Below are 15893 nucleotides of genomic sequence, written 5' to 3' on the forward strand. Positions count from 1 at the left end.
AGGTGGATGGATCAATGAGGGCTAACCGGTCACTGTTTCGCGATTCCACCACGATAATAACGTACATGTGGTGAGGTCCATGAGGCCCAAAAGGCCATAGACATCCACACAGCACGACAATAGATCATCTTGGCATGACCCGAGCATACGGCCCAAGCAACTGGGTTGGTGGTGGATCGCTCGCATCAAGCGGCAAATGCAAGTCCTGAAAGCCCGTGATGTTGACTGTGCCTAGGCGGCTATGTAGTCTAAAATGGCAACTCACCTTCGTCGCTGACAATAGTGTAGGTCGATTCAGACTTTCCGCAGAGCAGTTGAGGCGAGCATTGGCATGGCTTTTGAAGAAATTTCCGGATTGGTTATAAACGCGCACCGTGCCGTTTTCAAGATGACCGAAGGCTGAGACTCTCGGTATCACTCATCTTAGGTGTGGTAGACGTTATATGTGAGACGAGCAGAGAACTGGTAACATCGCATTGGTATTGGGGCGTATCAAAAATACCACAGCCCGAGGGTCCTTAGAGCTGCGGTACCTCGCGCGAACCGAATATTTTCCGTGAGGACAATCCAGCAATCTCGCTGCACGCAGTCAAGAAAACCAGTTCAGGGCGCATACTGTGTAGGTATGTCGCCATCCCGAAGGTTATCACGGGTGGAGAGAGCGGTAGCGATGATGCGCGTAATAAACCATAGCGATCCACAAAGAGATTTACCACTGGTGAGAACCCAGCCAGCTTCCCGGGGGAAAGCAGGTGCTCGCTCCGTACACCCTGCTTCATGTGCGTGAATGAGGCGGACGATGCGATATGACGATCCTATTCCAGACAGAGGACTGGTGCTTACAGTCTCGCTTGGCCTCCTTGGCCTCTTGGATCTTTCATCCTGACTCTGGCTCGCCACGGGATGTTCCCGAGATCCAAAGCTTATCAAAAGACCTGCCGATTGTGGCCATGGTTTCTCAAAGTCGGGCGGGCGAAGTGAAAAGGCCATGGAGAAAAAGAGGTTCGCATGACCCACTGGCTACACGTTGTACGGCGTAGTCAGGTTTTGCGCGCAGAATGTTGTCGTTGAGTGGCTCCGGTAGACTTTGCAAAGTCGCGGCGGCGGCTGCATGGGCCAATCTGGGGTCGGCCGGGAGCTTGTTTTGTAGGGAATCCGCACCAAGCAGAGATGGTGAAGGGATTACACGACAGGGCGGAGCTAATGGGGTTGAGCAAGCCGGCTGACGGGAGGTGATAAAAAGACGACAGAGCCTGGGGAGGCATTTCCTCCCAGGAGACTGATGTGAGGTGATGTCGCATGGCGACAGACGGGTGCGTGCTGCGTATCCTGATGCCAGTCATGCTCAGTTGCAGCGGCTGATGCCATCCCGAATAAATTACGGGCTCGTGCGTTGATTAAGTTGATCCCGGCAAGCCACCGAACCCAAAATAAACGCGGGAATGTCGTTCGCCAGAGTGGTCAAATAAGGCATGAGATCGTGGGCGCACCGCCTGAGGTTTTGGAGTTGTAGGGTCGGGTAGGCGTGCCACTCTGCCTGTCCGGTATGTATGTATGTACGTATGGGACCGGGGAGGAGGCAGCGTAGCAGCGAATGGTAGCAGTGTTGCTTCAGAGGCTGTCATGGTGATGTGGCTACCAGATCGGGTTCTGTGGAGTGCCTTGAGTGGTCAGTTTTGCTCAATTGTTGCAACACTCCATTTTCCGTGATGGTTCTTACAGAGCGGCCGTTCTTGGCATCTCGCTCGGGCCTGTCTGACACCTCAGTACAGTGATGCTGCACTGTGAGGGAGGGAAGGGGGAGGAAGTCGGCGAGTGGGAAAGCTGAAGCCAAATGTGCGATCCATTGTAAGATCACCGGCTATCCAGTATCGGATCTCCCAGCCAAGCAGGCCAAATAAAAGTGATGCTTGACCTCCGTTTTGAATTTTGAAGACGCCATCGCCAAGCTGGCCTTGATTGTGTGTGTCGAATCCAATGGGAGATCTCGAGATGGATGGTGATAAGTGGAAACTAATGGATAGGTGCAAATTGTGGAAAGTGTGCAAGCCCACAAAGTCCAAAATTGCGGAGAGTAAGGGCTGCCCGGGGCCGCTTTGCCCTGGCCTCCCTTCCACTTGCCCTATTTCCACGAATGCTCGCCGGTATATGAGGCCGAAATGTAGAAGAAGCCTTTCCTCCTGTCGCACCTGCCAAAGCCGATATCAATCTCCAAGAATGTAGAGGTAGCGATGGGAGTGGTTGTTGTCGGATTGCAAGTGCGAAGGGCTGATGTAACTTACGGTTGTATTTTTGTAAGAAATCCCCCTCGCTGTGCTGGACTGTATATTCATTTCTGCTGCAAATTGCACAGTGCGTCCGTTTCTCTGGATGACAAGGTACCTAGTATCTGGCGCGACTGTTTTCAGTTCTGTTTCCACTCTTCGTTACATGGACCTTGGCTGGGCGTTTGGAACTTTCCATAGAATACTTCGGCAACACCACTTCTTTCCTCTCTTTCGCAAAAGCATATGATGTTTTCCTAATCGGGTGCATCCAGGGCTCAGCCATAACTTCAGTCGAGCAACTTTGGAACAAACAACTCACCACTGAGCTCGCACCGATTAACGCCTGAACTTGCCTTGACACGCCTCCCACATGCAACAGCAGCAGGTGATCCAGATATTGGGTTGTCTTGCAGATTTCATACTCCCTCTGGTTGGGCTGCTACCGTACCATGGCTGACTGTTTGGGGCATTGTCGACCCGAGATTGTACCGCCAAATCCATATCAAGAAGCAGGTACATAACGGCATCTGTATCTTGATCGGCCATGGCCCGTGGTTGATTGGGGAATACGTCGACTGCAACCCTCGGTCAGGATCAATGGCGTATTGGTAGCAAATTGAACACATCTCGTGCTCAAATTGGCGTTGGCCTTGCTCCTTGCGCATTCAAAGTGAGGCTTCTGCTGGTTTCCTAACCTCTGCGGCCCAACATGCGACCTGGTTCACGCGATGCCTCGGGTGGTGTGGTGTGGTCCCCTGGCTCAGCCTGGGTGGGTAAACATTCCCTTTTGTATCGTGTCGTTGGCGCCAGGGACGGGGGAGGTGAAGGACAGCATCTGATGGTGCCCAGTCTGCTCGGTGCTCGGTCATTCGAAGCGCACAGACTGGTTCGTCCATCTTGATGCCTCTGCCCGTTCCAAGGTCGGATGGTTGCTGAGAGCTGGGTCGCGCATTTGCTCAGTGTGACCGGATGAGGTGATTCCTCCAGAATCCCATCCAGGTCGGCGTATTGATATTTGGTCCAACATCGCATATTCCTGTGATTACTGGTCAGAAGACGAGATTGTCAATTTTGGATCCGTTCTCCCGGGTTCCGCATTGAGATCACTCCATGCTGTGTGTAGGCAGCAGGCCCAGCCCATCACAATTGTGACGCCGGTGGCTCTGACGTCGTGGGAACCCGAAATTGCATTCGGTACCTAGCGTGTCAATTCTCTGAGATACGGGACGTTGAAGGACATTGATCTCAAACAACGTGGCATGGCCAATCTTGAGGGTTCCAGAGGGGGCAACTGGCAGCGGTTGTTCGATACAAGGCCACTCCCAAAGACTTTGATTGTCGCCATCGTTCCCCTCGAGGTTGGTTGTCAAGGGAAGAGCTGAAGTTGAAGCGGGAACGCGCTGCAGCTATGGCATACAGATCCCCGCGTTCTAACCGCCTGCGTGTGTCGGGGCTTTGATTAGTGCACGGGCCCTGACAGTCTGACAGGGTACCACATGCAGAATCATACAGTGACGACATGAATCCAACCACTTGATATCAAGTTCAGAAAAACAACCATCCAACCCAACGTTCACGCTTTTTTTTTTTTTTTTTTTTTTTTTTTTAAATATTTTTTAAATAAATTTTTTTTTTTTTTAAATCTTTGCCCAATGGCCGAAAGTGTAAGTGCCGTCACTTGCGACTGTCTCGAAACATAAAACTTACTTACGTTCTTAACAGCTTTTCAATTTACGATTCATGACATCAACAATGGATGGAAACGACGGATAACGATGGGTCTACCGTTGCTGCTCTGTACCCCATATCTTCCCCAGAAGCACAGGAGCCTAGGGCTGGCGCGTTTTCCGATTCGACAATGGATTTTTGACCGCCTTTCCAGCTCGATCTACCGCTATTGACGCTACAATTTCCACCCGGATGCACCTAGCCGGCAGAGGCTCCGTGGGGCCTTGGAAGGGAGCAAGTTAAAAGAATTTCCATGTTCTCCTACCTATGACGCTTCATATTTGCCCCCCTCAAAGTTGAAGCTACGGTCAAGCGCCGAAAGTCGACGAGAACAGTTCCGAAAGCAAGCGAGTACGTCAAGTACTGACCACGGATGGTTTGTCCTCGATACCACCCCAATCCCATACAGAACACCCGTGTGAGACCATGTTTGCTTGTTGGATGCCAACACCTCAGTTGCAACTCATCTTCTCCTTTCGCCCATACGAGCGAGCGCAAAAGTTACCTCTACGTATACGGCTGTTCCAACTAGATGGCTTTGCGCTAGGGGACCAAGGACAAGGGAAGGCCTCAAGAAGACTGGGACCATGGGGCCTTACCCGCATCTGCCTTGCTCGCCTGGCCTATAAAGAGCCCTAGAAGCTGACCAGGGCATATAGTGCATGCAGCAGCGGTCGATCATGTGTTCCTGTCTTGGGGCCCTAGGCTCCCAAACGGTCGATGGGCCTGTCCTTCCTGCGTCTAGCAATGACGGGAGTTCCAACATCAACTGTATCAAATGCACGGGCGAAAAGAGTACCCTTGCTTAGATGCCTCTTACGTACAGACAACAGGGCAGGCCTAACAGCCTAACTAGAAAGATGAGTGATTCAACTCAACACCACCATGGATGATCAGAAATGCCTCCTTCCATCTTCTAGGGTCAGGAATGGTAGCCGGACGCTGCCCTATTTCTAGCTATTTGCTGTAAGTTATTCACCGGGACCAGCTCAGAGACTTTTAGCAGTCCTCAGAGAATGTGCAGGGCGCGGGAGCGACATCAAGACATGTGCGTATACTGACTCGAGACTTTTGGCCCAGATATTGCATTACATATTTTACCGTAACATTGTCACAACTTGACCGGTGTCTGTATTAGCCGTAACGCTGAAACAGCAGAAAGGACGACTGGAATTGAACAACACCTCCGATTCGACGATAGTTCTCTTGCAGCAAAAACATCAGTTGCCTCCAAGTTTGGAAGCCCATTGAATTCTTTCCCACAGAGTGCCAACGTTGAGCATGGTCGGCTTCCTCGATTTGGATGAGGCTTTCACGTCCTGAATGTCGGGGATTGGCGGTTGCAATTGAGGCACCAGGGTCATTCACCATCATGATGTTTCATGGCCGACATCCGATTGCTCAACGGCGGCGGAGCTGACATGCAACGCTGGCTCTTTTGGGAAGCCCCTAGAGGTATGTTTCTGGACATGTCGTATCGCAAGCTTCAGTAATTCCAGATGACCGCCAACTGGTAAGCCATATCTTTTGTTCCTTACTTTCAACTGAGGTGTCTTTACTTACTATCTGTAGGGGAAAACTCCAGCTTCCCGGTCTCAAAGGGTGGATTGATTGGATCGATGGACTTCAAGCGCTGCAATCGCTACACATGATATCCAAGCTGCCAGCAAACATTTTGGAAGTCGCTGTCTTTCGGGCGGGTAGCTGTGCCGCAAGCCAAGACACCTCCTTTGCAAGTGGCAGGAATGTCTGGTGCCATCAAGGTACCTCACATTGGATCACTGCACTATGTACCTAGCGTCGTACAAGTAAGCAACGGCGCACGGACTAGGCTACGGGTACCTTTCCACGACCAGCGGGCAGGACCAACCAGGCCAACCAACCGAATCTTTTAACTTTTCACCTCACATCGATCACGCTGCACTCCCAGCACTCCATCCAGCACTCCTTCACAGCAGTGCAACCCACGGCGGCATCATAACAGCCGACCCAACCGACGTGACAGCGCAGTGCAGTGCGCGCGTGGTTTCGTTGCAACCTTCCTGCCTTTGGTCCGAGACACACGCGGCCCTCGAGAGCCGCAGCATACAGTACAGCAGCGCACACAATTTGGCGGCCGGCTCGCTCGCGTGTATACGGATGCCAGGCCCGCTTTCCGGAAGCCGGGAAGCCTGATAAGGGATCCGGTGCGGAGGGGCTCCCTCGGATGGCAGTCTATGACACGGGCATTGTTGCTCCGCACTGCGGCGACCCACTCGATGGACGCCGATAACGTCAACACTTATTTGGCGACACCTTGGCCTCTGCTACGGTCGGGTGTATAAAAGACAAAAAGATGGAAACTCCTCCATGTCCGGCTGGAGCTGGAACTGGATAGAGAACAGAGAACATCGCCTCGCCTGTCTGCAAGCACGACGACGTGCATGAACAAAGAGTTTGATCAGCCTGCATCCGCAGACTCTGTAACGCAAGTACGCATGTAGGTTGAGTTGTATTGTACAAAACCCACACACACCGCTTCTTTGCGGCCGACGACCTCCATCGAGCCATGTCGGCCATCGGCCATCCTGACCATGCTGACATCCCGAGCCATCGACACATCCCCGGCCCTCAGAAACCATCCGGCGATACTTCCGGTAGACACGCGCGCTGACCAGTGAGTGAGTGACAGACGCCCAAGCCAACGCCCACTTGGTACGGTGTAGCTGCCGTGCCATAGCCCTCCGGCTGCAACTTGCTCGTGCCCGGCAACCAGTCATCGTCAACGCCAGTCACCTCGACAGCTCCAGCAAGCAGACTCTAGTCAAGCACTTGCTTCACTAGTCCCGCCTGCTTCGTCACCGCATCCGCTCAACTGGGTCTCGACTGGGTCTCGATACGGAACTTCCGCCTCCTCTGGACTTGCCTCTTCTGTTCACCCAACAGGCATCACCATCCTTTCCATCCTAGGAGTTGCCTGCACCACCCATCGCACTACCGTCTCAGGTTCCCAACCACCGCCAAGACCTCTCTCGACACTTGGTCAAACGACGAGACCATGGCCGACCAGAACCAAGTGCAGCAGTGGCACGTCACCGAGCCGTATCTGGATCTGCACTGCCAGCTCGGAGAGGGTCCCTACTTCGAAAAGGGCACCCAGACGCTGCGCTTTCTCGACATCAAGCAGAAGCGACTCCACACCGTCTCGGTCACTGAAGGGCCAGATTCGCTCAAGACCCTCCAGCTAGATTCCCCGATTGGTGTCACGGCCAACATTCAGGGTCAGGATCCGCAGGAAAAGATTCTAGCGGCCCTCAAGTATGGCATTGCCCTCCTCGACCGAAAGACGGGTCACTATGACTACTTGACCCGCATTGGCGGCGACCCCGACAGAATGAGGTCCAACGACGGTGCCGTTGATCCGCATGGTCGTTTCTGGCTCGGCACCATGAATGACTTTCATGTTGGTGAGCCGCAAACCGAAGGTGAGTGAGAGAAAAAAAAAAAAAAAAAAAAATAGTCAAAAGTCCCTCTTCTGCTCCGGTCAGCCAGTATCTCCTCCCCACGTGGCAGCCCGGAGGCCCAATTCGGCAATCGACCCTGTCTCTGTCAGGGGGTGTTATGTGGAACATCCCGGACGCTCGATGTGACGCGCTTGTGCTGTCAATGGAGCCCACTGTGGAGGGTGCGGGTCTCTTGGACCTCCTATGCACAACACAACAGCAGAGCAACAGTGACAGCAACAGCAGGACACGAGAATTGGGCCGTCATGACATGATTTTTTTTTTCTCTTTTTCCCAAAGTAATGTGGATTCTGACATGGCATTTGTTTGTATCCAGGATCCCTCTACCGATTTGACTTTGGAAAGTCCAAGGAGGAGGTCGAGTCGGGTCTGATCATCCCCAACAGCCTTGGCTGGTCCCCGGATGGCAAGACCATGTACTTCACCCACACGCCTGAGAACACCATCTTTGCGTGGGACTACAACCCCGAGGACGGTAGCCTCTCCAACAAGCGCGTCCATTACAAGCACGAGGAGAAGGGTCACCTGGACGGGTTCAGGGTCGATAAGGATGGCAACATCTGGCACGCCCTGTATGACGGAGCCGCCGTCATCAAGATCTCCCCGGTCGGGAAGATCCTCGGCCGAGTCATCCTGCCGACCAACAACATCACCTGCGTCGAGTTTGTGGGTACTGAGCTGTTCATCACCAGCGCCGCGGACGAGGAGAGCGAGGAGGGGACTCCTAGCAGGAAGTACGGCGGTGGCCTGTTCAGGGTCGATGTCGGCACTACCGGATTGGACCACACCGAGTTCAAACTGGAGCAGTAGAAAGTTGTTGTTCCTATAGGCAAATGATATCTGCATGATTTGCATACACAGTGTATCTGGTTCTATCCGTCTGCATGTCTCAGTCCAAGGTTCAGGAGAGGAGACCGACCGAGCACATCATGGTATGTATGTGTACAAATTTCTAGCTGATCAACTATGTACATGCCTGGTTCTAGGTTAGTCTGGTGGTGTAGTTTACACTACACAGAAACGGCACTAAATTAGTAAAAGCCGAGGGACGGCGATATCCAGAGCTTTGCATAGATCTCTCAGATCTGCCTCGCTCTCTCGGATGTTTCAAGTGTCTCACTTTTTTGTTCGTCGCTTTACTTTTTAGTGTGTCCACCGTGGGAGGTTCGAGACTGCGTACTATGGCATAATAGGTAGTACCTATGGTAAGCACCTAAAAGTTTTTGAAAGACAAAAAAAAAGGTCCTGGGTTAGCAACTACCACACCAGCCTCCCCCTATCCTGAAACACTTGTGAACCAAACTACGGAGGGCATGTGGGAGAAGTGCAGTAGGCGCAGGAGGAAGAAAGAGAGATAAATTCCTAGTGGTCATCTACTAGTGTCTAGTGGGACACTTGTCTTCAACGGGCCGGCCATCATTGGACAACTAACTGATGGGAATCCGAGCGTCTCAAGCCCTCTTCTGCCTCTCAAAAGTCAAGGGTCAACAAAAACCCCGAACCTCCGCCGTGCGGAACGGCTCGTTTGCTGCGCCTACCTAGTAGACGTACGGTGTCGGAGATCCGGTGGGTGACATATGTATGTGTGCTGGGTCAGGTGTCCTTCACACTCCTTCTTGAGGAACAGGGATCTCGAGACTGTCAGAGAGAGCAACAAGGGAAAGGAAGGAAGGACCTTTGTGGGAGGAGACGGGAACCCTGAGGCACTGAATCACTGAATTCGGACAGGATACGCCGATGAGGCGACATGGAAGAGTAGTGTAGGTAAACCGAGAGACATGTTCACCTGCGGCACATTACATATGGCTCTTCTCGTCTTTTTTCTTTAAGGAGATATCGTCAGCTGATGATTATGTACCTACCTGTCTTGGAGAAGTAGTCCCGCCGCCGGGAAATCTATGGTATTACCCAGGCTCACAGGCCCCCCCCTTCTAAGCTGTGATGAGCAAGGTAACAACAACAGCTTCGGAGTGAGCCTGATCATCGTCACATTTGCTTGCAAGTCTCAAGTGCCCATCAAAAATATATATATATATAAATTAAAAAATGAAATCAATGGCCGAGGACTGACTGACGGAGACGATATCTGCTAGATAGGTTAGGTCTGGCAGATACAAAGACGTTAGGGCTATGTAATGTATGGGTTATGTATGGCTGGGTTATGTAAATGGTCTCATGCCCCATCCATCTCTCCCCGTCTAGCTGCTTCTGTTGCTACTGCTGCTGCTGCCGAGAACGGCCCAACCAGCCAACCGGGATGGTGATGTGTCGTATCTGTTCCCTGGACTCCTTTCCTCCCGTAACGCTCCGTTTTGTTCCGCCTGCTGCAACTCCATACACTCCGTCCGTCCGTCCATCCGCTCCGCTGGCCGTTGACCGTGGTTCGGGCATTTTGCATTTTTTTTTTGCATTTTGCATGCATGCGTATCATGTTGTGTTTCGTTTTGTGATAAAAGTCGATTTTTCTTTTCTCATGCTTACTACCTACAGTCACTCCACTCGTTGAATGTGAAGAAAATGGAGGAATCAGGGATTTCTCCGTTGTCTACCTTTCTAGGTACACCGATTTGTTGTTCAGTGCTGGCTGGCTGGCTGGCTGAATACAATCAAGGATTTGATATGTCTTTGAAGGAATAAAGGGACAAAGGAACGAACGAAAGGCGCTGATGCGGAATGAATGAATGAATGAAGGGGCTTGGAGGTGTAAGCGGTGAAGAGACTCAGTCAGGTCACCTTCGCCTTAACTCCCGTTATCTATTCTTTCCCAGAAGGAGTCGTCCGTCGTTACCGTTCTCGCTTTCGGTGAGTGTCCCCTCCGTCCTGGTAAGGATTGCTTGCTTGCTTACAAAGGTAGGTGGTTGATGTTGAGTTGGATGGTGGTAAGGGGGTTGTGTGTGTGAGGTCGTGAGGATAGCGATAGCAAATGATCACATGAAAGAGATACATGCTTTCGTCACAGTGTACACTACAGTAGATCGGGAATAGAGGTGGGAGATATGGCACCGAAAAGTAAAAAAAATATAAAAAAAATATCACTGCATGGGGGGAACTGATACGAAAGGGATGTGTAATTGGATGACGCACGACTTCGCCGGGAGGAACGGGTTGAGTACCCGGAGGAGTTAGTTCCACGGGGCGTTTGGGGGTTGGTGAACAGTGGCGATGGCTCGAACTGTTGCTGAAGATGCAAATAACGAAAGATTGTAACTGAGAAGAAAAAACAGAGTGCCAACGACAAAATTTAACATGTTGCGATTGTGCTTCCGAACCACCCTGGCTGCTTGTTGGGACTTTGGGGGAGCGTTGAAGGAGCTAGGTGGTATATAAGGAATACTGTAGTGGCATAACGGTTGGGAAGGAGCGACACAACTAACAGATAAATGTGGTGAGGAAGCAGATGAATATAGATGAGATATGATGGAACGTAAGATGGACGATGCTCAACTGTAAGAGGACTTTGTCGTCGTATCTCTTCGTGTTATTACAACTTGTTTCCAGACATCCAAATCATTTGCAATTTGCGTCACAAAACGATGTTTCTTGGTGAATAGCCGTCCGCTACCTCTTGTTTGGCAAGCAGCCAATATTTTGTCTTCCAAGATGATGATGGTTTACGGGAGTGAGTGAACTACTTATTGCTCACTGGCTGACCTCCACGAAGCAACTCGCTGACTGAGAGAGTTCAGGAAGAGAGACCGGGACGGCAAAATTCAAACGACCTATTCATAGATTCAGTTGCTTACTCTTCCACCGCGTCCGTCAGCGTTTCAAAGAAATTGCACGGCAGGCATCAAACCGAAGCGATGGCTACATACGGACCTATATGATGATGTGTTATCCTGTCTCTATAGAATATCACTTTTAAGGTTCAGCGGCCGCAAACGAAGTAGTTGAGTGTATGACACGCAGACGCCACTGACAATAGCCGACAGATAGCACGGGGTATACTCACCTCACTCGGCTTCCATATATAGAGAGGAATCAACCAGCCACCTGCGGGGAGCCGTTTGTATGCAGGTAATCCTTCTGGTTGGCAAGAAGAAAAATCTTTGCTCCTGTAAAACTGAATGAATGAAGCAGGATGTGATGGGCATGGAACGGTTCTGCGTTCATCCAGAGCAGTCGTACAGTAGTGTCTCAATCATCGAGTCGACCACAACTATCATCGAATCTCTCTGGTTTGCCACTTGACATGACCGGCCTTAGAGCACATTCCTGACCTTATAGTTTTCCGATGAGAATCTGTTGATAGGCGATTGGGCTAAGACACTAATGGCCAAGTCAGATACCGCATTTGGGTAGGCGAGGGAGGATAGGTTAACTGAATACCTAGCTCGAACTAGGTAGATAACGTATCATACTCATCAACTGCGACGTGAGTCTCCTGGTCCTTTCTCTGTCTCCTATTTGCCGATTTCGCTGCGAACACAACCAATATTCTGGAAACGAAAACGCTCTCAACCCAGACGTGAATTTGTTCCTCCAAGAAACACTGATCTAACCTAAGGGTATAGTAAGAAATACAACCGAACCCTTGTAGTAGCCCTATAACCTTTAAACGCCTGTTCGGGTCCCTCAATAGAAGTAGGAAACGGCGTCGAACAACAAAAAACAAAGAAAACATTCTGTAAAACCACAGCCCTCTAGAGGTGGGATCAGACCTCCCCTGATAAACACACTTCTCCCTAACGCCGAACTTGCGAGACCCTCTCCCTTTTTGTGAGATGACACTCTGATACCCTTCCTGCCCGGACCAGACCGTGGTCTTCTCGGATTACAGTAGACCCGGAGAATGCCAGTCTGCTCGTTGTCGTTGCCTTCTACAACACTTGCTTCAACTCTGATCATTGGAATCTTCTCGGCCGTTCTCAGCTGACACCCAACCTGTTCACATGCCTATTCCATCCAGCCCATCCTTATCTCCATCTTATTGTGCTCAAACATAACACATAACCAGCACAGGCCCCTCCTTCCCCGCCAGCTTCTGGTTATACACATCCATAACCACCGAATCCCAATCAGCATCGCTCCTCACGTTCCTTGGACAGCCGGCCGACAGGACATGGATGTACGGAGAAACGCTAGTTCTGCCGCAAATGGTCCCGATGGTGTTCATGATGTACGAGTAAAACCCACTGCGCACAATAGGCGCGTGGGGATGATGGTACGTCACGGGCGGACTGACGTCCTCGTTGGTGGAACGGTTCTTCATGTGCACGTGGTAGGTAAGGTCGGCGTCATCGGGGACGTCGAGAACAAAGGCTGCTCCAGGGGCCGGGATCGGAACCGCGACTAATGGGATTGAGGGTGGGATTGGGGCCAGAGCTGGGACTGGGGCTGGGCCTGCTGTTGATTGTCGGGCTACTTCTTGCTCGCAGTCCTTGGCGAACTCGTCGTGAGGGCGCTTTCGGGTGCCGGTGATGATGTCTGCGTCCGTTTGGGTGGCGGTTGAGGTAGCGGTTGGGGTGACCGTTGGTGCAAAAGCACTGGTTGTGAAAATTTCCATACTGGTGTTGACAGGCACAGAAGCGGGTATAGGAGTCGCGGTTGGACCGGTACCCGTCGTGGTACTCGGTACGTTTGTATTGACGGATGCTGGTGTGAAAACAGGAGTCTCGATTTGGGTGGTGGTTATGGCAGTTGGAACAGTCGTCTGAATAGGCGCTGCGGTGGTGGTAGGAGCGGCAGCTAAGGGAACTGAAGTGCCGGTTTGAGTGGTGTTGGTCGTGATAAATGGCATCCTCGTCTCGACAGGAGCCACGGTAATGCTAGCGACAGGAGTTGGGATGGTGTTGCTTGCTAAAACTGGTGAAACGACGCCGGCAGAAGCCGCGCGTGGCTCTAAGACGGGGGCGGATACAGGAGTTACGGCAAGTTTAGATTCGGCCGTGATCTCCGTTTCCGTTGGTCGAGCGTTCTGGTCAACAGTACTGAGAGGAGTCTCGATCGCTGCTGCCGTGGTCGTGTTGCTGGATATCTCTAGAGCAACCGGCGTCCCAATCTCGATACTTTGCATCACATTTTGCGAGCTGATGCTAGATGCCCTGGTAGAGGTCGCCGTTGCGGTCGTGGCTGAACCGTTGGAACATGTCTCTGGTCCGTCGGAGCCCGTTTCTGGCATAGGAGAGGCAGTGCTCGCTCCCGGCGAAAACGCTTCCAGTTCGGTAACTGGCGCAGGTGAAGATGCAGATGCCTCAGAGGGTTCAGGCGATAGCAGAGCGTTCGGGCTGTTTTTGGTTGCGTCCTTCTCCTTTTTTCGGAAGAAGACTTGTTGCTGATAGACGATGCGGTAGAGGAGCCCCATAAAATGGACCATAATGCTATGAACTTAAGTCAGCAGTGTCCTTACACGTCATGATTTTGGAATCTTTGACAACTTACATGGTCGAGTCATGTGGCCATATCGTTTGGCGCTTATTTCCAGGCGAGACATAGCACTCTGTCGAACCGAACCACTTCTCTCCCCAACCGGTCGTAAGCATATAATATGCGGCACCTCCCAGCATATTCTTCATACCCCTCACATCACCCTGAGTTTTGTGGTGTACAAGGTGTTGAAAAGGGGTATTCAGTACAAAGTCCTTCATGTCCTTGTTGAGGTCTTTGCCCTGCCAATCATTGAGTTCAAGGCGTCGATACAGTACCGACAATCTCGAGTTCCTATCTGTGAGAGAATTAGTACGAGACCAACCAAAGTGTGGATGGATGATCGAGATGAAGACTTACCAAGGGTTATGTAGTCCAGAAGAATCGGGAGTTGGTTCGGGTGGAGATCGACACGCCGCGTGATAGTTGTTCCTCGGTTGGTGTAGCAGTGACTGTACCGAAAACCGGGGATGTCGCTCACTCGTATATACTGATTGTCCGCAGGAGCTGGTGGTGTGTTTTCCGGGGAACTGGCTGGAGGGGTGAGGAGGTTTGGGTCATTGGCCTGCGGTAAGGCATCACCCACGGGATGGCCGACAGAGGGCTCCTGTGTTTGCGAGAGGCTGTTATCCTGGGGAGGACTCGAGTTTGGAACACTGGCCTGTGCAGGGATCTCGAAGGGATTTTGCGAGATGGACTGTTGTTGAGGCTGCTGCTGAGAGCCTTCGCCCTGCCAGGGGTCTGAGACTTGGTCAATCATCCCATCCAGTAAGTTCTCTGGCCGTTCCATCTGTGCAATAGCAGCCTCTATGTCTGCCTCGTCAAACGTGATCCCCTCCAACCAATCCAACGACTCCATTGATAGGGCGGGCTCGGGGGGCGAATCTGAAGGAGTCTGAGTACTAACCGCTGGGCCACCTGAAGTGTGTCCATCCTGAAGCGAAAAGGGACTTGCAGGCGGATCAGGGGCACTGGGCATACATTGTCCTTCCTGCTGACCGACCAACTCATCATGGCCGTCCGTGAAAGGCGGGGTTAAGGCCTCAAGGAGTTCAAGCTCGTCATGGGTAAGGTCGGCAAGACTTAACGTTGGTAGGTCTTGTGACGGTAGAGGCTGCTGCTGCTGCTGCTGCTGGTTGTGGTGGTGGTGATCTTGGGGTTGTTGGCTCGGTTGAGTGCCGGTGGTTGTTGATGCTGATGGTTGGGGCAGCGTCAACTCGACCGGCGCCGGCTCTTGTGTGTGATTTGAGACATGATGCTGCAGCTGTGATGGTGGTGGTGCTGGGTGTTGTTTTTGTTGGTCGTCTTCGTCTTCTGATTCGGAAAAGAGCGAATGCAAATCATCATCAGCAGCGTCCCCAAAGAGCGAATCGAGGTCATTGTCGACAGTGTTGTCGTTCTCGTTCTCCCTCTCGTTGTCCTCGGCGGCAAGGAACTCGTCCTCCAGGTTGGAGAAGAGGTCGTCCTGCTCAGAGTCCACAGAGACAGAGCCCATGATTGAGATGGTAACTCTTACACATACAAGAATGGGTTTCAGCCGGTGACCGAGTCCAAAGTTTGCAATAAAAAGTGCAACCGGACAGTCAACCGAGGCGCGCGACTGGCCGAAGTCACAGCGACAGAAAGTGCAATGTCGAGTGATTGATAGTATGCGATCGAGTTTGCAGCAGTGAAAACCAAGCAGCAAGTTCGAGGTCGCAGTCGCAGTCGCGGGTGAAGTGATGAAGACTTCAGATTGAAGATTCACTTTGATAGAGAGAAGTCGACTTGCAGGGTTTGGAGGTCGAGAAAATTAAGTGGAGATCCACGTCAAGGATGGGCCAACAAGGTTATCCACTGTTGTCTACAGCCGTGCCCTTGAAAGTGGGCCGTTCACGAGTGGATGGGAATTGTTAATCACAGTGTTAGCCTGACCTTCAGCCACAGGTAGCCTTGGCATCGTTGAGTCCCCGTAGGAAAGAAAGGTTGACCCTGTGGCAGAAAGTTTACTGGATGCGACTCACTGTAGCAGAGACCAATTGCACAGTGC

General features: G+C 51.8%; 2 protein-coding genes across 2 annotated transcripts; one reads left to right on the forward strand and one right to left on the reverse strand.

Annotated features, from left to right (window-relative positions):
- Nucleotides 1–3903: 3903 nt before the first annotated feature.
- Nucleotides 3904–8724, forward strand: SMAC4_06488 (uncharacterized protein). The gene is made up of 5 exons (XM_003344239.2): nt 3904–3931; nt 3990–5508; nt 5568–6474; nt 6667–7459; nt 7815–8724. Exons 4-5 carry the CDS (start codon nt 7033–7035, stop codon nt 8306–8308), a joined length of 921 nt encoding a protein of 306 aa, XP_003344287.1. The 5' UTR covers nt 3904–3931; nt 3990–5508; nt 5568–6474; nt 6667–7032; the 3' UTR covers nt 8309–8724.
- Nucleotides 8725–10594: 1870 nt separating this feature from the next.
- On the reverse strand, nt 10595–15880 carry SMAC4_06487 (uncharacterized protein). Its single transcript, XM_003344238.2, has 3 exons — nt 14225–15880; nt 13880–14162; nt 10595–13818 (listed from the first exon to the last, which is right to left on the reverse strand). Exons 1-3 carry the CDS (start codon nt 15357–15359, stop codon nt 12435–12437), a joined length of 2802 nt encoding a protein of 933 aa, XP_003344286.1. The 5' UTR covers nt 15360–15880; the 3' UTR covers nt 10595–12434.
- Between the last annotated feature and the right edge of the window lie 13 nt (nt 15881–15893).

This window comes from Sordaria macrospora, chromosome 4 (assembly GCF_033870435.1).
Source record: "Sordaria macrospora chromosome 4, complete sequence".
NCBI lineage: Eukaryota > Fungi > Ascomycota > Sordariomycetes > Sordariales > Sordariaceae > Sordaria > Sordaria macrospora.

Excerpts from the sequence above, each read along its gene's own strand:
- SMAC4_06488 (XM_003344239.2), top strand. The coding sequence starts at position 7,033 with ATGGCCGACCAGAACCAAGTGCAGCAGTGGCACGTCACCGAGCCGTAT. Across the intron at positions 7,460-7,814 it reads TGGTGAGCCGCAAACCGAAG|GATCCCTCTACCGATTTGAC; the intron begins GTGAGTGAGAGA and ends GTTTGTATCCAG.
- SMAC4_06487 (XM_003344238.2), bottom strand. The coding sequence starts at position 15,359 with ATGGGCTCTGTCTCTGTGGACTCTGAGCAGGACGACCTCTTCTCCAAC. Across the intron at positions 14,163-14,224 it reads TCTGGACTACATAACCCTTG|ATAGGAACTCGAGATTGTCG; the intron begins GTAAGTCTTCAT and ends ATTCTCTCACAG. Across the intron at positions 13,819-13,879 it reads TGGCCACATGACTCGACCAT|CATTATGGTCCATTTTATGG; the intron begins GTAAGTTGTCAA and ends TTAAGTTCATAG.